Genomic DNA, 22,752 nt, shown 5'->3' with positions numbered 1-22,752 from the left:
ATGTAACATCTGAAATCTTTGGCTAAGCATATGTGACCTGCAGAGGGCAAGATATATGCAGGGTTTAACAGGTTCTCATAAACTTTATACACAGCTGTGTTTTCATTGTAATGTTTTTCTAAGGAAAAGGAAAAGATATTAGGGAAAAAATTTCAAGCTTTTAAGAAAAGTCAGCTGAATATAAATTGTTTTCCACTCTTCTAACAAGTATCCCCAATAAAAATTTGTAATTTTAGCAATTTATTGACAACACATTTTCGCAATGCCTTCAAATGCAAGAAGACATATGCCATGCTTTTTTTCTGAAGATCCCATGCTGCAAAAAAACCTGAAGCATGTGGGTTACTTCTATGCACATGAAGATTTACAACAAACATAGTGAGGTTCTGCTGTTACAGGAGTGTCTTTGGGATTAGGACAAAGCTTCTGTCCTTCAGTGTAGTATTATTCTACCCTTAAGGCTCTTTATCGGTACATGGGAGGGCCCCTGGGCATTGCTGGCTGCATCCCTGGGAGGCATGGATTTCCAGGTGGATAACCTGGCACCCCAGGCCTCCTGGGCCCCGGTGGCCTTGTCACAGCTATGGATGGTGGAGGAAGGTTTCCTCCTCGGCCTTGTGGAGGATAGTGGCCATTCAGAACAGGGCCAGGATGCTGAAGTGTCTGAGAGGAGCTGGCTTCTTCTGGTTGGTCTTTGTTCTTTGATCCATTGCCATCCTGTCCTTTCTTGTTGTCTGAAATGTGTTTGGAGACAGAATTAATAAATGATCATGCAAGACCTAAGCTCACTGAGAGGGAAATCCAGCAGTGGGCTGACTATCCTAGAGTGCAGTAGAAAGTCTGAGCCTCCCCTTCCCCAAACCTGGGGTAATGCACCTTCATGATCTTTATGCTGTATTTTCCATTCACTTTTTTCTGAAAGGCTCCCATGGGGGCAGGTGGGCAATTTCTCAAGATGTACTTAGATATGGTCTATCAATGGTGATGAAGGCAGTAATTACACATGGCTTTTACAAAGACGTGGGCTTCCTTCCTAGGCTTGAGGGAGTTTAGTGGCTGCAGGGCATGCATTCATGATGAGGGAAAAGAAACAACCAGGAAAATCTCTTTAGGAGAAGCTGACACCCACCTGCCCCAGCCAGGCTTTCTGATAAAACTTGCTTATAGTGTTCTCATTACACTTTCTCTAGGTGAACCTGGCACATGTGACAAATACATTCCTGCATAGTTCTGGGTCAACAAAATGCAAAAGGGTAGAAGATTCAGACTTTGTCTGGTATGTGACAGGTAAGAAGGATCACTAACACTTAGACCAGGTTTTAATCACTAGTTTTCGGCAGGACTCTGACTTTCAGTTCATTATAGTTCAGCTCTTTACTTTGGTGTTGCCAGGTATGGAATAATGTTGCAATATTTCTTAAAGAAGCAAAAGAAAGAAATGTGAACTGGAGATTAGGCTAATACTTGTGATTCAGTGTTGTGAAGGTGTCTCAGGAGATTATAGTAGAGAAAGCAGTCAAGACAGTGAGGAAGACTAGGATCACCCATACATGAATTCCTCATCGTGAGACATTCAAAACAAATATTACCTTTGTTTGGAGTGGATTCATCTTTTTTGTCTTCTTTAGGTTTTGATGGTGGTGGTTCTGTCTCAAATGGATTTTCCTCTTGTTCATTTGATTTTTGTGCCTTTTGTTTATTTCTTCTTTTATTTTCTTCTGCTTGCTAATGATAGGGAGAGAGAAGATATCTTTCAGTTATTCAAACAATTTCTCCAATATTTAGCAAAATGCAAAAAATCAATAATTCTCTAGTCTTACACTTTGTAACTTCTTTTTAAGTTCCAAATTAGCTTCCTTGTAGGATTTGGATGTTGCGTTGAGATAATAAAGGCTCAGGCTAAATTTAAAAAATAATAGTTTCTTGTTAGGCAATGATGTAAGCAAAAAGACTCAAAACATTGCTTTAACAACCATTAAGTTGTGATAATATAAGGCCTGTATCTTTTTCTCATTTGTTGAGCTTAACAAGTACTAATATTTGGACAATGAGCAATATGCTTCCTTACATTATGAAAATGTCACTCTTTTTTCAGTAGGGAAAAAATGAAAGAAAATTTTCTATCTATTATCTATCCTACATTCAGTCTTACAATATTTAAGAAATATGCTTCATTAAGTAGTGCTTAACTATGAATGTCTACTATAGAATAACTTACAAAAATTAATCACATGACATCTTAAAAATGAGTAAATCATATTTATGAAAGCTTCTGAACAAATATAGTAAGCAATCTCAAATACTGTCAAGAAAAACAAAATAATTTATTCCTTTAATTTTTTTTAATTATTACTTCCTTCTACTAAGAAAAATAAGAAAATCAGAATATTTTCAATTTTAGTGTATGGAATTACTATTGTAACAACTCTATGAAATCAGTAATTTTCACTATCCTGATTTAATAAGAAAAAATCTGTTATGAAGTCTTTAATTGACATAAGCAGTAAATAATTAATCAGCATATGTTTTTCCTCTGCTTTGCCTGATTTTGCCGTGTATTTTTCATCTTTTTTTCTTTATTTATTTTTAGAGACCTTACCCTTTATAGCTAAGGGTTAAATAGAATATGGCATTAAGTGGACCTCTGCAAAATTTCATCTCAATATTTCATATTGCTTATGTAAAATCTTTTGTAATTTCTATTGTGCTCTTATTTTCTATATTTACTTGCAGTTCTGCAATGGGAAGTTAAATCCCAGATTATCTCCATATAGAATTAACTTTTAGTTCTGCAGTATGCTAAACAACCCAACATAATAACACAGTCAAGCAGGTTAAAATGCCTTGATTAAACAACTCTCAGTAGAATCTTTAAGAGAAAATATTCCAGGGTCATTTTTCTTTACACTTGCTGAGTCATTCACAAACACCTCTACCAGCCTTACTTCACAAAGTCTCCCAAGGCCTGTCTCACACCCCTGCCCAACATTATTTACAGTCTTCATCAATTAAAGGCACTGAAGATCATATTCACGGAAAGTTACTGAGAATAAATCTGCTCCATGATGTTCATGTTTCTACTGAACTTGCTAGGGATTTATGATGTGCTGTTCTGCATGCTAGACAAGCTGATCAATGTCACAGCGCTACAGACTCCTTATGGGCCTTTTGCATTTTAGTAGTTTTATATCTTTTATGGCAGGAATATTTTTTAAAAGTATAACTAAACCACGAAGAAAGCCATTAAACACTGGAAAAAGAGATATCAACCTTTCTGTAAACACACATTAAATATGCTCATGTATTTCTTTGATATTCAGGCAGTGATGATTCAGAGTGAAAGAAACTTAGCAAGCCTTAGATAGTGCAAGCATTGAGTTAATATTCTATACGTACACCATCAGCAATATAAAGGGGAGGATAAGTCCAGGGTTAGAGGCATAGCCAAATACCTTCCCAAACCAGGAAGGGAAGTCATGCTCCAGAGTTTCTGATATGACTTCAAACATTCTAGTCTTCCCACTATTAAACAGAAAAGTTGACAATATATCACATTACAAATATTATGGCAACTACGAATATATAAGCTAATCACATAACATCAAACCTGGAAAAAGGATAATATATTGTATTTTAACATTATTTAAATTTTTACACTCTGAAGGGAATATTGTCTAAAAGTAGTATTTATGTATTCTAAGGGGGGGAAAAAGACACCAAAATTTTTATTGTATGCTGATAGATTTTGCCAGGTTATCACCCAAATTATTCCTCAGTGAATCAGTGTATGAATTGTGAACTCCATACCATCAACCAAAAACTGAAGTGTTATTTGTTTTCTATGAAGATATGGGGGAAAAAAAATCAAATCCTGTTTTTTATGTTTGACAATCAAAGAGTGGTCTGCTTGCAATTGTGTTTTGTTCAGCCTAATTTTCCTCTCTCTTTGGTGCCTACCAATGCTACAAATATCAGTGGCTGTGTTTCAGGATATTTTTGTTGTTGTTGCAGCAATCTAGTTATCTTCATATGTAATTGTTCCAACTTATTTAGAAAGGTATTTTCTCCCTAGACTATTTTCATCCAGAAGTGTATCAACAGATGTTCTGAAAATCTCTTTCTGTTTATATTGCCTTTTTCTGTTCCTCAGGGCACAGAAGTTTGTCGTTTTTAACCTAGGACAAAACTGGAAAAAATGGGTCTCTGTGTATCAATTATAATTAGTAGTTTTAATTAGTTGTAGGAATTGTCACCAAATTGCCACTTGATTATCCAGTCACAGAAGTTTCCTGTTACTGCTGTTCAGTTCTGGTAAACAGTTTCTTACAAAAGGGTCCTTTTCTTAACTCATTCTCATTATCACACCCTTTCAAGTAATATAAAAACTTTGCAGGTAGAATTCTTGAGACCTGTTCTGTCTCTTTACTTTCCCTACCCACTCACAGTGGATGAGAAATTCCATCCTCTGCTCTCCTCATGCTCTGCAGTATGCACAAAGCTTTTTCTACTGCAATAGTTCAGTCCTGTCTTCCCTGGCAGGGAAGACACTTGGTAGGTCTCTGTTGAATTGTGTATGTTGATTTAATGAATGTACTAAAATAAAAGAAAAACCCAAACCAAAACTAAACCCCAAAAGTTTCAAAAATTTCAAAAAGAATGGGACACTAAGTTACCAACAGGAAAATGTTTTCTTTTTCAAGTGTAGAGGCATTCTCTATCAGTATTTATTCACTGTCTGTTGAACTGTAACATTATGTATACTGAGGCTGAATGAACCTTCATCAGTTTCAAGTGCTCCCCGTTAAAAGTTACATTGAAGATGAAGAACAACATATATCTGCACATAACAGAGAAAAAGTGGCAAGCATTATCCTTTTCATTTTGAAAAGTAGTAATCTCACAACTTAGTTAATACCCAATACAATCACCTGCTGCTACTCAGATCTGACCTAAATATTTTTGCTAGTACTCAATAAAAGAAAAAAATCTTGATTTGTATCTCTTGTTTAGTTGAAAATTATTCTCTAAATTCAAGCAATTTTCTGTCTCATCAGAATTTTTGTCATGTCATGTGATTTTCTCTTTTAGGTACCTGTGACTGTTGAAATGAAAATCTGTCATTTTGCCCTTGGCCAAATTTAATATGGTGAGACTTCTACTCCTTTACAAAGTAGACTGGGGATCATAAAAATGTCATTTTGCTCACAACAGTATTATTTAAACCTTTTACTGCAACAAGATTCTCTCTTTTATGGTTCTCCTACCCTTGCTTTGTTAATATTTTGTTCAAAAACAAAGGCTAAAGACTTTTAAAAATTTTAATTTCCTGTCTTGTCTGTTGTCATGTGATACAACTCATTATACTTGTATATCATGTTACTCGGCAGGTAAAGATGATGAAAATGATCCTAGACTTTCCAGGTACCGTGCACAGACGGAGAAAATGTGGCAAAGTCTTAACTACCTTGAATGCAAGACGTATTTGAAGGGCAGACCTAGGCATTTGGAATAGATCAATTACTATGGAGGCCTTGAAGACTTCAGATACAGATTCAGCTTCACAGTGGTAGTACAGACAAATGAAATTCTGTGTGCTGGAGGGAGTAACAGCATTCAAAGGCTGAACCACAGTACATTTATCACATCCTCATGCATTCCAATCTTCCCTTCCTACAGGGCATACAGACGTTTCCTAAAAGCCATCTCTTTCAAGCACAACTGCTCTACTCCTTAAGATTTATTTTTCTTCGGTGCAGCAGTAATTATAATTTTTTTACATTGACAAAAACAAAATATTTTCTGTTCTACACATCAGATATAACTTTCTAAAGAATTAGTCAGTTTTCCAGGTTTGCAGCTTTGGGAATTAGCCTCAATGTTCTCATTAAACTCTCAATTAAACACTCAGCATATCAGATGCTAATGTTTATTATAGAGGCACCTTTTCATTACTGCATCATTCACTGTAATATGTGGAAACAGGTCATTACAATAACTGCAAAAGATAGAGGTAAAATGCAAAGAACCTGAAAGGACCACAGTCAAAAGATGGTGGGATGGAGACAATGGTGTACACAGCAGGCAGTGTGGAGAGAAAGAGGATGAAGAGTAGCATGGCCATGTAGAAGTTATTGGATCTGGAAGCCTTGAAGACCCGTTCCTGGGGGACATTGCAGCACATCACTGCCCAGCACTGCAGGTACATTGATGTGTGCAGGCGGAACACGTTGATTGCTGGGAGACATGGAGCATAGAAAGATCCCATCCTGGAAGAGAAGCAAATAAATAAAATAACCGCTATGTTACAGGACTTCTGTCTTTCCAGGTATGCCACGCATTCCCTCTATCAATGTGTTTTGCACACTCTGCACTCAGAAATTCATATAGCAACTTTATGGGGCTTTTTGATTGGCTTTTGCTCTTTTTTAAAAAAGGTTGAAAGTGTATGAAGAGAATTATCTCTTCGAACTTTTTGTTTCAAAGTCCTCTTTCTCTGCAAATCAAATGTTGACTTGGTGAAATGTTATTTCCAGGTGGCATCTTGCTTGTGTTGTATGAAAAAAGTGATTGCTGTAAAACTAGGTATTACCAATTTTTACAGCTAGGTATAAATAAAATAATTTAATTCATAATTTTATTTTTTATTGATATACTATCACTTTTTTAGGGAAGAATATTTTTTGTTTAATTAAAATTTATTTTAAGTGCTGTTGTCAGGGAAATTTAGGGCTTCATGCCAACAATCTCTTTATTAAAATATGTTTTTTTCCCTGATATATAGAGTTGCATCATTATGACACCAAAAGTGTTGGCATGTGTTTATTTTTATCACACCTTGTTTCTTGTGTCATGCTGACTGAAGAGCAGCTAAATTCATTTCCCTGCCTGAATGGTACAGAATACAAGTGATTGGGAACCTACTTCTTCCTTAGTCTTTGCCCTTGTGCTCAGATGACAAGGTGCTTTGCCCTTGAGTGCCTCAGACGTTCTCTTTAGAAATAGGAAATATATTTACATTAGGGTTGGAAAAACCTGATTGCAAAAAAATGGCAGGCTTTATTATGTTAATATACCCCCTTCCTCTTTTCATAAATCTTAAATGAAAAGTTAAAGGGCTTTACAGAAGTGACAGCTTTTACCAGACAGAAAGACTGATCAGCCAAGTCATATTAATTGTAAAAAATTAGGCGTTGGCAAGAACTGAGAAGCAAACAGTGCTTGCAGAGAACAGTTCCTAAGGAAGACTGAGCAACTTGCATGAGGACTTTACATGCTGGTGTTCTTTACTAGGCATGTAAACTCCAAAAATAGAATTAAAATCTACACCTTTTCTCCTCCACCTCTAAGGACTAATGCTGCAGCAGTGACATTGCTTACACATTCACATGACAGCACAGATAAATATATATACATTTGCTTTAAGATCTTCTTGCACAGAAACATGGGAAAATAATGGTAAGAGATGCTGAAAGGCTAAAATTCAAAGCAAAACACTACAACAAGCAGTCAGTGAACAAAAGAGTAAGTTTAATCTATGCAGATTTTTACTGGCTGGTCTTACCAATTCAGTGCAAAATCCTGAGGTATGTGATCCAATAGTGATCAGCCTATAACTAGAGTTTAATTGTTCCAACTGATTGCAGCATACAAGAGTTCGGTATACATTGCATTTACTTCCATCAAGTTAAAGAAATGGGACATGATCAGGATTTCAGAAAAATCCTTCAGAGATACAGAAAAATCCCACCATCCTGCAGATACAACATATATTGCCACACCTACCAGATCATGCCTTGGTTAAAGATCAGTCCCAGCACATTTCCACTTATATCAAACTCAGAATATGATGGCTGCAAGAAATTATATGGAAGTTTTCATTAGATTTGCACAAACGGCTTTAAGATGAGTTAGAGCAGATGAAAACTCTCACTTTGAGCAGTAGTGGCACATTTGGCACCGTGTTACAAGGCCTCTTTTTGCAACTCATCAGTGAATCATGAAATAAATAATATGATTCAATGCTAAAGGTAGTATTCAATATACTTTGGAACATTTTTCTGAAAATCTTTCTGACATTTGATCACATCCAGGTGCTAATGGAGAATTAAAAATTATTCTGGGTACTGGGTAAATTTTAAATCAACAATTCAGAAAATTTCCATTGGAGTGGCTACTGGTTGTCAAAATATTTTGTCATCCAGTACAGCACCAGCAGTGAAATCTGATATGATGAATGTGATTTCATTTATTTAATTTAACCCTATTGAACTCTAGCACTGTTTTTCTTTTATTTTTCATATTTCGGCTATTGCACTTTTAAAGTTTTCCTTTTAATTTTAATTAACTTAATTGATAGAGATTGCCAATCATTTTATTTTTTTAATATGAATGTCTTATTTCTAATTTGAGCATTTAGTTCTAATTTTTCCTTTGAGATTCAGAACTTTAAGAACTCCATGGGGTCTCATTATCTCTTTCTTTGCTGAAGAAAACCCTGTATCATACATTTTTTATTTCCAGTGTAGACACATAAATACCAAGAAATTTTGTCAGCCTTTTATTTCTGAACTAATAAATTGACCCTTCATTCTGGCTTTTCAAAACTTTGATCACTTATCCATCTCTTTTTTGACCTTAATTATTAATTTCTTATTTATGAACTTTTCCAGTTATAAACACTGGATACACCATTGCGTTATTTGAATATTTTAAGTTCATGCACTCTTTCTGTATAATTTTGTGCACATACACACACATATATATGTTTACAGTGAACTGATATATTTATGTCACATGGATTTATGAGTCTGCTTGCATCGGGAAAAATTAAATAGGTTACTAATATTACTCATGAAAAGCTGTTGACTAAATAGATCTGTATAGGATAGAAAATAGGAGATTTTATTTTGGATCATAAAGAACCAAATAATGCAGGACTATATAATGTAACATAAGTGTATAATGTATAATGTATGACTGTGTAATGTAACACAGGTGCTAGCATTAACAGATAAAATAATTTGATATCCAATTCTTAAACAAATAAAAAGAAACTCTTCCTACATAACATGCAAGTTAATCTCTGGAATTCCTCACCAAATGACATTTTGATTGTCAAAAATATTTTTCTTGTAGCAAAAGGCTGAAAATAAATGGATATATATGTATGGCCACTAACCACAGAGATGCAAGTATAGCTACTCCTAAAGAAGGTGTTCAGATGAATGATTTCCAGATATTTAGTGATTTCCAGTTTCAGCTTCTGTAGGAGTGGGCGAAGCCTCAGCTGCTTTGCCCTGGAGAGAGCTAAGCTGAGGAGTTAACAAAGAATTTTGCAACTTCGCCCAGAGCCCCTAAGGCAAAAGACAAACTTTCTAGTTACGGCGACCTGTCCGGAGACCCACAAGCCCCTTCGGGATCTTATGTAGATCTGTTACAATTGATTGGTTTTGTATTCTTTTCCTCCCACCCTGGTGTCCCATAAAAACCCCTGGGCTTCCTCTGGTTGGCAGAGGGTACCTCATCCCTGGACCCCTTTCGCTGGTACCATTCCAATAAAGTACCACCTGCGGAAATTCCACACGAGACCTCTCTCTCTCTCACCACGGCCGGCTAAAAGAGGGGCTAACTCACAAGGGCAGGAGCTGAAATCACTGAGCTGAAATCACTAAGCTGAAAAATCACTGCTCTGCCCGATGCTGAGAAGCCCCTCTACCCAGCTCAGGAGCGCCCTGACCCCCCAAGGAGCTGTTTCTAGCGAGACATCCTTTGGGGTGGCTGTGGCTCTCTGGGTCCCAAGCGGCGGACCCCTCGACCAGCTGGAATAAGCTTCCACTTCTGAAAGCTGTTGTTTCAGGCAGTTTACTGGCCTTGAGGGCCATAAATGACTAGACCATTTCAGACATTACTCTATTCTGCCAAATAAAAATGTCCAGTATAAAATGTTTTCAGAATCCCCTACAAGCAGATGTGTTGCTGCCAATTGTTCTGCTCATGCTATATTCAAACTCATCCATTTAATTTAGATATTGTAACAGTTATTACCTGTTTGATCACAACCTGACTAGCTGGTGGTCTTTGTCTCCATCCCTACATTAGCCCTGTTTGCGGCAGAATGTAAAATATAGAAATAATGTTGAAATTTCATGCAAGTCAGCAAGTAGCAATGAGATTGCTGTACCAGAAACAAGAGGTTTTCAATAGCAGACACAAAAACTTCCACTTCCTCTGGAAAACTGGGATTTCTCAAGACGCAGTTCTTAGCAATGCAAGAGATTTTTACATGTATGAAGACAAAATTTTGACAAAAGAAGGTGAAAATAACAGCCTCAATGACTGCTTGTGCAGAGGTACTCTTGATAGCCTTAAATTACACAGCACTTTTCTGAATTTTTCAGTAAGTGTAGAAGAAGCCTCAGGAGCTTCACAAGCTTTGACAATACCTTAAAGATGAAAACCAGCATCAGAGCCCTCGAAGCATAAGAAGCTGGCAAATTTAACCTGGATCAGGTCAGTGTGAGACTGGAAGCCTCAATTCCTAAGTGAGGAGTTCCATGCCTGCCTAAGTTATGGCCCTTACTAACTTTACATCAGCTAAACTAATTCTAATGAAATGGAGAGAGACAGAGAGAGAGGGAGTAATACTTCTAGAACAGGACCTTTCATGCTTTTCTCCACAAGAACTATGTGCTAGAAGACCCTATTCAATCAATGAGATTGTATTCTGTGAAATGTTGACATAGTAAATATGCTGAAAATGTGTGTTCTTGCAAACAAAATTAATTTTGTCCTTGTAAAATAAATAAATAAATGTACATATAAGTAAATTAATTAATTAAAAAAAAATAAATTTGAAGAAGTCCTAAAGTTACCAAAGTCCAAAGAAGAAAACAAATATTAAGACATAAGCAAAATGCAAGAAAACCTATCACCATGTAGTTCAGGGATTTTGAAGTTGGTGTACCTGACCAAAAGTTAACTCTGTAGCATTGAAAGGAAAATTAACTTTGTTACTTTGCTACCCATCACTTCGCAGTTATGACATTTAAAATCGGATACTTACAAATCCATACTCCAAGTCCCAGCACCAGCAGTAATTGAAAAACCTAACAAAGACGGCTCTCAAAAAATCACCGATTAGAATTGTGATGTATGTTGTCATCATGTCAGAGACTGTCAGGCGCACAAATTCCTGTTAGAGCAATATTCTCTTTTTAGAATACATTTTAGCAATTAATAGCTACAATAAGAATTAAATACTGTACTAGATTTGTAATTGTGCCTATCCTGCTTCAATGGGACAAAACTCTTAACCTTTCTACATTCTCTGATTCTGTAGTGTGCCAGAACTACTGCCCCTCATTGTCTGAAGGTATCCTTTGTTCTAATTTGTGTTCATATTATCAGATAAGTCTTCCAGGGTATGATTAAACTGGGGAAAGCTTCAAGCCAAGATCACTGCTATAACAGAAATCTTTGACTTTGAGGGGATTATATATATATATATTAATAATAAATAAATAAATAAATAAATAAATAAATAAATAAAAAGTTAATGTTTTATTTTTTGAGGAATTTCAATGTCCAGTGGATATGGAGAGGAATGAAAAAAATCCTAATGCAAATCCTCATGCTTCTACTTTTATTTCAGGCTTTTTATGATTCACCAAAGCCTGCTGTAACAGGCCTTACCCCAATAGCCTAGAAAGCTATTACTCTCACTGGTATGAAATTAAGGGTAAAATTATTTCAGTTATGAGTTCTTGGTGTTCTTTTTCAACATGAGTGAAAAGAGAGGGCTAATTTTTCTGCCTGTGTGATCCCTGCTGGTGATTTGTTCTTTCAGAAGGACAGATTGTCAGAGTGATGGAGAAACAGCAAAATTGATTCTATATTGAATTTGATGTCATGGTCAAATCAACAACAACGTAGTAGGATTAAATAGAGAGGGTAGATATGTTAGAAAATTGTTTGGAATCCACATTTTATACTAGCTGGTCAATAAGAATAAATATTCAACTGAATAAAATGAAATATTTGAGCAGATATTCCACTAAACTTTTATTGGTTTTTTGAATTATTTTGCTTGGCTAAAGATAGAGATGCCTTCTTGAACGCATACTGCTGTAAGAGCTGTCTTATATTCATGTCCCTTTCAAGCTGCTCCTCTATTTTTTCAAAATTTGTAGACAAGCAAGGCAAATATAACATCAGGATGAGGAAGATAAATTAAGAGGATAGAGAAAAAGAGAGGGAAAAAAAGCAATCCTTTCAATTCTGTCAACTAACAGAAGAAAGAATTTCCTGTTTGAATCCTGGCAGGATTCAAAGAAAACAAAATAATTTTTTAAAAACTTTTAGTTCAAAAGAAAGTCACACATCTGCTTCTCCTCACATTTTCTCATGTATATGACACTTGTTAGCAAAAATAAAGAGGATTTAAATGTCATATCCTGTAAGAGACTGTACGACCTATTTTCAAATAAGAGCTCCAAGCAGGCACATTACCTGTCCTACCATTGTTTCCCAGCATGGCCCTCTAGGGACATCAGCAGGATCCACCTGTATCGGAGGGGCAGTTGAATTCTCTGGAATAGTACCATTGTACAGACTGGCTTCCCATATTGTCATGTTGTATTTGACTATCTTTTCTTCTTCCAACTAAGTAAAGAAAAAAATCAGGGGGAAAAAATCAACATCAGGTTGCTACCAACCCTCAAGCTTGTCTATTATAAAATTCCCATTTCTAGCTTAGGTATGGACGTAATTTACAGGACAGAAAAATAATGTCTTTCTCTGATATGTCTCTGACTGGCTGGAGGTCCTCCACATTGTCTGGCTACATGTCAAACATGGTGAAGGAAAGCAAATATCTTGCCTTGAGGTTGATTTCATCCATTAGGGCGATGATGAAAGTGTAGAGATTGCCAAGAAAAAGAGCAAAAATTCTTCCCAGCTGCCACCTTAGAGCTATTCGAGGGTGGTAATTTTCCAGAGAACTAATTACATCAAATAAAGTTGGACAGAACATTCCTAAAAGTGACATAACCGTGTTCACCTGAGGAGGAGGGGAAAGAAGTTTACAGTGAAATGTTAGAAATAAATTATTATCCATTTGGGTGAAAAACACATTTCCATTTCTACTTTTTATTTGGGTTTTGATTTAATAAAATCCAAAATCCAGTCTGAGTACCACAAGTTGAAATCCACACACTGTCCCAGTCTCCCTATTTTCACTAATATCCTCCTCTTCATGACACACTAGACAATTGTATCTGAACTGTGTTTTGGCAGAACTAGATACTGCTGATATGGAGAGGGTGATAAAAAATTTACAACATTAATAGAGAGGAGAAGGGTCAGAGAGAAAAAGTTCTTTTCCACAAAGTCATCAGCAGCCCTTTTCAGGAACAGATGACAAAAACTATATTTATCATGGATTTCTCTATCATATAATTGCCTGTAAGCAATGTTCACCCCCTTGATGAATCTAGTGTAACAAAATTTTCTACAAAAGCAGCTCAATACTTTAATGAAGAATGTAAAATTTTAGATACTTCTGCTTGCCTTATATTTAGGACCTGCATTTTTGTTTACTGTAAGTTATACATTAGGTACTGGGATTTTTTTCTGATCAAATATATTCAAATTGATCATAGCAAATATACAATCGATTCATATTAATGCTGTAAAAATAAAAAAATTATCCATAAACTAGAGAAAATGTGTGAATTTCACTCAGAAGGCAAATATGTTTATGCAATTACATATTAATATCCAATCAATCAAGAGCAATGTTTTGTACTCACAAATAGGTTACTTACCTGTCAATTGGATAATTTTTTTAGCTAAATAATATCAGAGTTGCTTTACCCACTCTCCTTTAAGAGACACACTTGCTCCAGATCTTCTCTGTCACCTTAGAAGTATACTTTTATTACAGATACAAAAGCAAAACTATGAGCATAAAGACAGATGTTACTTATTTCCCAGATTATAACATAAAGTGATATAACAGCCTTTGGTAGCACAGTTGTTGTTAGTACAGATCTGTTACCACACCTTTAAACTGAGAGAAAGCTGAATTCTTCCAAGCTGTGTTGTCTCAAAGCTGGTGCTGCCTCAAATCGAGTTTTGCACACAATGTTTCCTTTCCCATCAAACTAAAATGTGATAACAAGTAACTTAATCCACTCTCAACAGCCCTTTTTCTCTGGATTCCAGAGGTGGGTTATTTCATATTTCAATGTTACTTTCTCAGTCAGGCCTTGGTGTTGAGAATTCTGGATTGGTTTTCCTTGTTTCATCATGGCCCATCTCATCAACTTTATGAGGTTAGCATCTTTTTGGCTTACTTTAAGTCAGGTATGTACTTTGCCCTCCAGCTCAGAAGATAAGCTTGAAGTAACAAACTATTTTTACAATATGCACAGTAGCATTTTTGCTAAGTAAAATCTTCCCAGGTTTTCGTAGAGCACACTGACTTCAGGTGCACACTGCACACTGTCATAGCACACAAAATCACCATCTTCACTGTATACTTCTATCAGGCAGGCTGCATCTGCTTTTGAGGAAAGCATTAGACACAGATTAGGCACTAAAAATAATGGCATGGGACTCTCAGACAGGGCAAGTGAAACTGGAAAGCATCCGTTTTAAGCTGCTGCTACACTGCAGAATTGTATGTATCCCTGAGGTCCCAAATAACTTTCTCTGTGTGCACAGATCAATCCCTCTGCTTAGACCAGCAAAAGAAGACAGTGGGTTCCTTGAAGAGATCTCATGATTCCATACAGTGTCTAGAAAACACTCCTAAGAACAAAGAGAAGGAAATGTAAAGGCCTCAAATGAAAGCTAAATACTAAGGGATATTTGAAAGAAGCAAAGAAGAAATTTGATGAAGTAAGAAGCAGAGAGACATAAGCAATTCTTTTGTTAGACACTTCCCACCCACACTCAGAGTATTTAAATTACCAGGGGGAAAAAGGCAACATGCAAAGCAGAGGAACACAGTTCCAAACCACATCTATTATAGAAATAGCACGAACTTCATTTCTTTCCCACCACCCGTAGTTCTCCAGACCTTCCAAGGCAAATTGCTGGGATCTTCTGACGACAAAAAAGATGAGGTAGCCACTTCCAGCAAGTGTGCATAGGGCTAAGAAGTTAGCAAGAACCCTTAGGAATCGAGTCAAATGAATATTTTCTTCTTTTCGGCTCTCCTGCTCCTCCACGATTGCTTCCTGCACTTGTTAGAAAGAAAAGAATACTATGAATGCTTTAATGGTCAAGGCCCCACATTCCTTCCTCAATCGCTAGAAGACAAATAAATTACAAAGGTGCAAACAGACACCTGGGGTTCCTGTTTTGAGATGAATATATGTTATCTCATAAACTCTTGTTTAGCTCCTGGCAGATTCTGGGGTTTTGGCTCCCCAGGGTTTCCTTTGCCCTGGTCCCCAGTGTCCCCAGTGAGTCTTGTTACATTTGTACTCATGTGGCAGCAAAACCCAGCACATTCTTTCAGCTTGCAAAGTGATAGGAGGTTTATTGATACAGCAGGATAAATGTGTGATTGTCAGTCAGAAAAGGAAGTAATGCTTTAAAAATGTGCATTTGTGAGAAAAGAGGAAAACATTTTACTCTATCAGTCAGCAAGTCAGAAGGAATGAAAAAACAGTTGAGGTATAGGAATCCCAAAAAATTTGGACAGTGCAGAGCTTCAAGCTGCAGAATAAAATGTTTTCCCCACATTCATCCTTGATCATAACTGATAAATATTAAGACTCTGAGGCGACGATGATTTCCAGTTTTTACTTTTGCCAGGTGAAAGATCTTTTGGTCTGGAGTGCCCTCATGAAAGGAAGTTTTGTTACAGCTTCTGACTTTGGTATAGAGATTATTTGCCCAGAGGGGAAAGTGCATCATAATAATTGCCTTTCATGGCTCTGCTCCTTTTACAGTATGTGTTTTGTCACATAAAAAACAGGAGACTGTGTCAGGTTTCAAACAAATCTCCCATGACCACTTCCAAGCCAAGACTTCAGCCTCTCTGAGGTTCCTTGCTTGCAGAATTACAGTAAAACTTCATTAATTTATTTCACAAAATTAAGCCTTTTTTCTTGACTGATTTGTACTCTTTCCCAAATAGCTTTCAGTATCTGCTCTTAGCAGGCAGGCAGGGAAGGTCACACACATTTAGCGCTTTCAATCAGTATTTCTCCAGAATTTGCTTTCTTGGAATCTTCTCTTAACGACTTACCCCTGAGGGCAGTTCTCTGTCATGCCTGCAGCTGAGGAGGCAGGCAGGGTGAGGGGGTGTGGTGGCTGTAGCCCTGCTGCAGGCAGGAGAGGTACAGCTGCTCAGTGCTCCAGCTCCTGTGGTGTCACATTTGTCAGCGTGACTGCAAGCCTTATCACCTCCCTCACTGCCTCACAACATTTCGCCTGTGTATTCCCTGGACATTATTACATCCAAAATGAAATTTTCCTTTGCATGCTACACTGGTGTGTTCCAGCCAACCTACAGCACAAACATGTTTTTTATCATTCCACATATAGAATAAATCTCCTCCACTGTTTTCACAGCCCTGCATCTTACATCTTGCCCCAGATTCCTTACACAATTACTCTTGAAATCAACATACCGTACACACTGGAAAGAGGCCAAAGAACATTGCCTTGTAAATTGGGATATATTTTGTAATTAATTTGAAAATTAAAACATTGAAAAACAAGTATAAACTCAAAATTCTGAGGCCATTTCTTCTCATAAATAGCCCTATACAGATTGTTTTATTACTTTGTCTTACGATATCTCTTCTCTGTTTCAAGAGAAGTTGACAATGTGAGGTTGGAAAAAAGGGAGCAACATTTTTAGACGTTTTTCAGATAAATACCAGAGAAATTGGAAGCCATCAGAGATGAGGAAAAGCACTACTATTTTTACAGTAGAACCAGTTTACTAAAACTGGTACTGTCAGCAGAGAGGACACAAAAGATGTTCATGTTATTTCTTTCACAATTAAGAATAAAAAAATCTGATGGCAAAACACAGAGATCCAGAAGGATGTATCTATGCCAACTTTTCTGAGCCTCAGCACACCAAACTCTTGATCCTGATTCTATCTGATTCACATCAGTATAAAAGCCAAATCATGTTGCCACTCCTTAGTAAATTCTGTTTTACCTTAAAGCTTGTTGTGATGGAGGCAAACTTATTATCTGCTGTCTCAGGATTGCCAATAAGGTAGTCCCAGCTTGTGAACATTTTCCAGCTGAAATTAAAGCTAGTGTCATCCCCACCACCATCATCATTTGCATTCTTTGCCATTCTACATAAAACAGAAAGACACAGGAAGACCTTGTTAGCACTCGCTCTGCATTGTGGACATGACTTTTAAATGGTTCCCAAATTCTGAATTCTTTTCTGAAAATCTCTACATCATTCTTCTTGTCAGTTATGCTTTACTAAATCTTTTTTCTGAAACAAGTGCACAAGATGAAGATTTTCATATTTAGACACTTTATGAAGTCAGTGCACACATTTTGATGAGAAAGAATGAATGTATTTCATTAACCTCTGGCAGAAACTCTACTGGATAAAAGCTTTATAGAAAAACAATATTGAGAACACCTATTAAATAGAAAGGTGCAGAGTATCCTGAACTGCAGTAGACTTCATTAAAGAGCTCACAAATAGAAAAAGAAAAAATTCTACTAAACGAAATATTCTAAAATAACAATAAACAAAATAAATATATAACTAAAACAAAACAAAATAAATATTTAAAATATTATAAATATTCTAAAATAACAGGACAGAAGAAAAGGTGGCTGTAACATATAAAATAGCACTCATGCAGCTATCTTCCCTGTCATCTCCCATTGACATACAAAAAGTTATATTACAGTGTCCAAAAACATCAGATTTTTTTCTGCAGAGAAGTATTTCTTCAGATTAAACTTAATCTTGTCTTCAACATTCTCTTTTTTAAAGGAGTTTCATTCATGTAATAATCATGGTATTGTTTTGCTTATTTTGTCTCCTAATACAAGTCATTAAACACAGGGAATGAGTGTGCTGATGAGGTACAAATCACACAGTCTTCAGTATTTCTGGTCAGGAAAAGACACCCCTTATTTTCAATCTCAATAATGCAGCAGAGTTACACTATTGATATTAATGCATTCTACATACCACATGTTTAAAAGCCCAATTGAATACATGCTCTGAAATCTAAGAAGAGAATAGTAAGTAAATAATACAGAAAAACCTTCTGAGAGGTCAAAAATCAATACCAGAGTTGGTCATATCCAGAAGAGTCAGAGATCATGAAAGGTTCTTGGTAAAGTCTGCCCTGCTTTTGGTTTATAGACTAAGATATTTCTTTCTCAAGAGTTTTTAATGAAATAATGAACATCCTTGTGGTTAGAATATAATTTCTTTGAGATCAGAAATATTTCCATTTTATGTTATAGACTGCAAGACCTGAAGAGAGGAGCCCTACATCTAAATATTAGTACTAATAACCTCACTATCTCCTTCATATAGACCTTCCTCAGTTTTCAGACAACAGCAGAAAAATATAGCACTTCCTGTTACACTGTTTTCATTACATTGCTCATTTCTGGAGAAATAGAAAAAAAGCAGAAGACTACATGAACTCTGCAGTCTATATGATTACCCAAATATTGGTCATTATTACTGTAATATGGCCAGATGGAAAGTTTGCACATATGATGCTTTTTTTTCTCAAGGGTATTCTTTTTTTTTTTTTTTGGTTACAGGGTTTTATTGCTATCAGGAATATTTTTTTGTCTGAGTGAGGGTCATTAAAATAAAATTGTCTGAGACTAAGACTTTTCTAATATTGGCAGATGTTTTATCAAAAATATTTAGGTTTTTTTTTACTAAAACAATTGCTATTTTATTGTAGTAGTTTGCTTCCTGTCCAAAAATACATGCATGTGACTGAAGAAATTTTTTTTCACAAATGTTTCTTCCTTATGCAAGAAGCCAATTTGAAAACAGAAAACTAATTAATTTAGTGCTCATGCAAGTGAAAAATGCTGGCTTTAGAACAAAATGGATATAAACTAAGTGCATTTTTCTGTATATTTAAAAGTGTCTTCAAATCTTGAACTGCAAGCTTTGTATTTTTTTCACTACAGGCTTTTTATAAAATCACAGCTAGAGCTGACTCTACTACTGTGTTAGGTGGTCATATTGCTTGAACCAAGGGTACTGAAGATTATGTTAACTGGCAGCATTTACTGTGGACTGTGAGCTACATGCAGAATTATTTGCCATATGCTTCTTTTTTGTGTTCTTCCTTCAGAAAAGAATTTAATTCACATAAAGTAGCACTAAAGTTAGAATTATTGAATTTCCTGGATTTCAGCTGAAAATCGATTAGATGCTAAGTATTATAAAAAGATGACAAATCTCTTCCTTACTTTGTGACTTCACTTTTTAATTTTGAAGTTCAGGAGAGAAGTGCTTTGTTATTTCAGTTAAGATTTATTTCCACTTTCACAACACTGTAACACAACTTCTGGTGCAGAAGAACAGATAAATGAACACAAGTTGAAGGAATCTTACATAATTTTGACCTTACATTTGATCTTTCATTGTCTTGTACTTAGAATTAGTGTTTTTTAAAATAAGACCATCTCCAGGATCAACAGTGGAATTAGCTGCCTTTTTGAATGTACTTTTTTTCCAGAGGCAAGGAGAACTTACGTTCGAGTGACAATCATAAAGCTATAGCCAATAGACCCAACTCCAACAAGGAAATATGAAAGAGGCATCCTGAACTTGAGCCACCCGATTGTCCTCTGGTTATTGTAATAACCATAAAAGAGTACAGAGTACTGTGCAAAGCCCTGAAAAGTCAGAAAAAATCATAATGTTACTTTTCTTAATTATGCGCATAAGCAGTAAATGTATCAATAGCAATGTATTAAAGCATACATTTCACTGAATACAAATCCGCTGCAGATATCACTAATAATAAAGCTCGCAGAAGAGAAAATGTGTCCCTTTATTTCAAAAAGACATAGAATATTTCATGGCAACTTCAAAATCTTTTAAAATTTTTCATTAACAATCCATCTACAATTTAATGGGTCAAAACTTCTTCATCAACATACTTCTTCTAAAAGAATCATATTGGTTTACAAAATTTGTTTTAAGATTACTTGCAGATAAAATCCCTAATTTTTTCAACTTAATTTTCCCCCTTTCTAAAATTCATTTGCATGAATTTGACATGAAAATATCATATGCATTCTTTGTCTAATAACAGTTGTCTACTGTTCATTGGGTGATCATTCAGTATGTATGATAACCAATAGGCAGAGGCTTTTTGTGGGTGACTATTTGCACACTTAGACTCAGCTGAAAGACTGTCAAAAATGCAGTATAAGTTTACTGTCTTCCTCGGCAATTCAAAATCAATCTTATTTTCTAAATATCTTAATATTAATTACCCTCTCTTCTGCTGGTCAGACAGATGATTTTCAAAATTTTTGCTGGCGCTTTATTAACTCTAAGAAATTGCTGGCATCTGCATGCATCAAATAACTAACACTTTCTGGTAATTTTCAGATTAGTGCAAGAACTCACCTCCTAGAAGAAGATCAAAGCCAGAGCCTTTACCAAGACAGCTCAGTGCATGCACAGCAGTGGCAAACCTCCAACTGGATGTAAGAATTCCAAGTGCAATATGCAATATTTGACCACTTAATTGGAGGATGTACCATGCATAATTTTGACAGTAATACAATTAGATTAAGGGTTAGTGGATTAAAAAACCGTTTGTTTCCCTTCTGATTTTCAGTTGCTCATTTCCCTTTAAATTAGCAACATCTTTCTCTTGTTTGTTTTTTCAAAGTATAAACTTGATTTATTGAAGCTTTTACTCTACATTATGAGTCACAGGCATTTTTGTAAAACCTAATTCACAATTCTAAGCTGAAAATCTAATATTAATATATGGCACACATAAATATTGTTCAAAATATCTTGATCCACGCATCTCGTTTTTCTTCACTTCTGACTTGATTTGAGATATGTGCTGATGCATAAAGGATAAAAATATGCTCATCTCTAATAAGGAAAGTATTCTAATAGAGCACATTTCTTGCTAAGTATTAGTAAAACATCTACACCAGTCAGGACACATTCAAATTCAAAGGTATATATATTGCATATTTTTAAAGCATCCTATAATTCCATTTTAGCTCAGATTTCAATACAGCCTTATGCAGCTCTGGAGCACCTTTTGGGTCCCCAAAATTATTAAAATGCTTTTTTAGTTTCTGTGTTCTTCATATCAGGGCTAATTCCTGCACTGTGTATCATTCAGTTTGTTGATTCCACAGCACTTCACCAGAATAGAAATAACTTCATCTCTGTAAAAGTAGGAAGATCCCTTTCACTCCTTTCTGAGCCTGACATAAAAGACTATGATTGAATGCACTTTAGCAATAAGATTTGAGACTGTAATATTTTATGACTCTAATATTTTATTTAACTAGATGCCAAAACTAAATTCCAAGTAGAATATATCAAAATCCAAACACACTTCCCTTTGCCATGTCAGTAATATGAGCACAATTTCAAGCACAAAAGAAAGCAGAATATGCATGTTGAACTCATCTGTTCTTTACTCGTCTTAGAGGGTGGTGGAGTGTTATGATCCATTTATAAAGAGATGTCTTTGCCCAAAATAAGGTGACCGTAAGAGATCATACTCTGAATTCAACAGTACAGATTTTATTTAACAGTAAGTGTGAGCAGGAGAGAGACAGAGAAGAGAAAGAAATGGGAGTGAGGAGGTGTAAGAGACCAAGAGAGAGAAAGGGAGATGGACAGACAGAGACAGAGAGATTAAGTGGAAAGATATCACCAGTAGAAAGATACACTATCACCATATGGATTCATGTGGCATCCTGACAGTCCTTTTTCACCCTGGTCTTCTCAGTGGTGGGGCCTCAACACCTCCTGTGGTATCACCTTTGTACAGTCCAAGTTCCGGGCGTCCACAAGGTTCCCATGACTTGGGATGGCATGTGGACAAGCATTTGCTTCTTTTCTCCCAATTTGCCACAGTGGGAATTTTTGTCCAGAGGGCAACCAAGCCATCACTCCTGTTAGGCCTGGAATTAATTCCTTCTTACTGCAGCATCTGTGCTTATGTCAGGTTCTGTTATGTTGGCTTATCTTATGGGGACATTGTTTCCTGCTGCCTTTTATAGGTCCTTACATAGGGCTTGGAGTTCTTTGGGTTTTATTGGAGTTTTGTTTAAAATTATATATATATATATATATATATATATATATATATATATATATATATATGGTGTGTATATATTATATATATTATATGTATTAAATATATATGTTGATACATGATGTGTGGTCATTTATTTCTAACTTACCTGGTAACATACAAGCATTGCTAGCAGATGAAAGGCACTATTTCCTGTGCTATTTAAACAAAGATATCATGGTCTTCAAGGAATATTTGTCAATTCAACATGCTTCAAGAAATTTTTTCTCCTCAATATTTCAGGAGATCCATCTCTTTCATTGCCTTATTCTATGTTTATTATGTTCGCATTTTCTCCTTCTGTTAACTGCTACCTTTTTATTTATTGTACTTTCTTCTTCACACCTGCCAGCTTATCTTTCCAGCAATTATTAAAAACTTTTCCTGTCTTTCCACCGTGCCTTCATCCATCTTG

At 35.9% G+C, this 22,752-nt stretch overlaps 1 protein-coding gene across 1 annotated transcript in view; it reads right to left on the bottom strand.

Moving 5' to 3' along the window:
• Positions 1–465: 465 nt before the first annotated feature.
• Positions 466–22,752, bottom strand: part of TMC1 (transmembrane channel like 1) — a 63,530-nt gene continuing 41,243 nt past the window's right edge. The window contains exons 9-20 of the mRNA XM_066339554.1: positions 19,745–19,887; positions 17,189–17,333; positions 15,048–15,242; positions 12,878–13,057; positions 12,508–12,660; positions 11,063–11,191; positions 7,783–7,850; positions 6,027–6,266; positions 3,397–3,522; positions 1,821–1,899; positions 1,590–1,725; positions 466–734 (exon numbers count right to left, since the gene is read on the bottom strand). Of these exons, the coding sequence (XP_066195651.1) occupies positions 466–734; positions 1,590–1,725; positions 1,821–1,899; positions 3,397–3,522; positions 6,027–6,266; positions 7,783–7,850; positions 11,063–11,191; positions 12,508–12,660; positions 12,878–13,057; positions 15,048–15,242; positions 17,189–17,333; positions 19,745–19,887 (1,863 nt within the window). The remainder of the gene's footprint in view (positions 735–1,589; positions 1,726–1,820; positions 1,900–3,396; positions 3,523–6,026; positions 6,267–7,782; positions 7,851–11,062; positions 11,192–12,507; positions 12,661–12,877; positions 13,058–15,047; positions 15,243–17,188; positions 17,334–19,744; positions 19,888–22,752) is intronic.

Source organism: Sylvia atricapilla, chromosome Z, assembly GCF_009819655.1.
Source record: "Sylvia atricapilla isolate bSylAtr1 chromosome Z, bSylAtr1.pri, whole genome shotgun sequence".
NCBI lineage: Eukaryota > Metazoa > Chordata > Aves > Passeriformes > Sylviidae > Sylvia > Sylvia atricapilla.
Note: the sequence above shows the minus strand (reverse complement) of the source record. Positions and strands in the feature narration are given on the sequence as shown.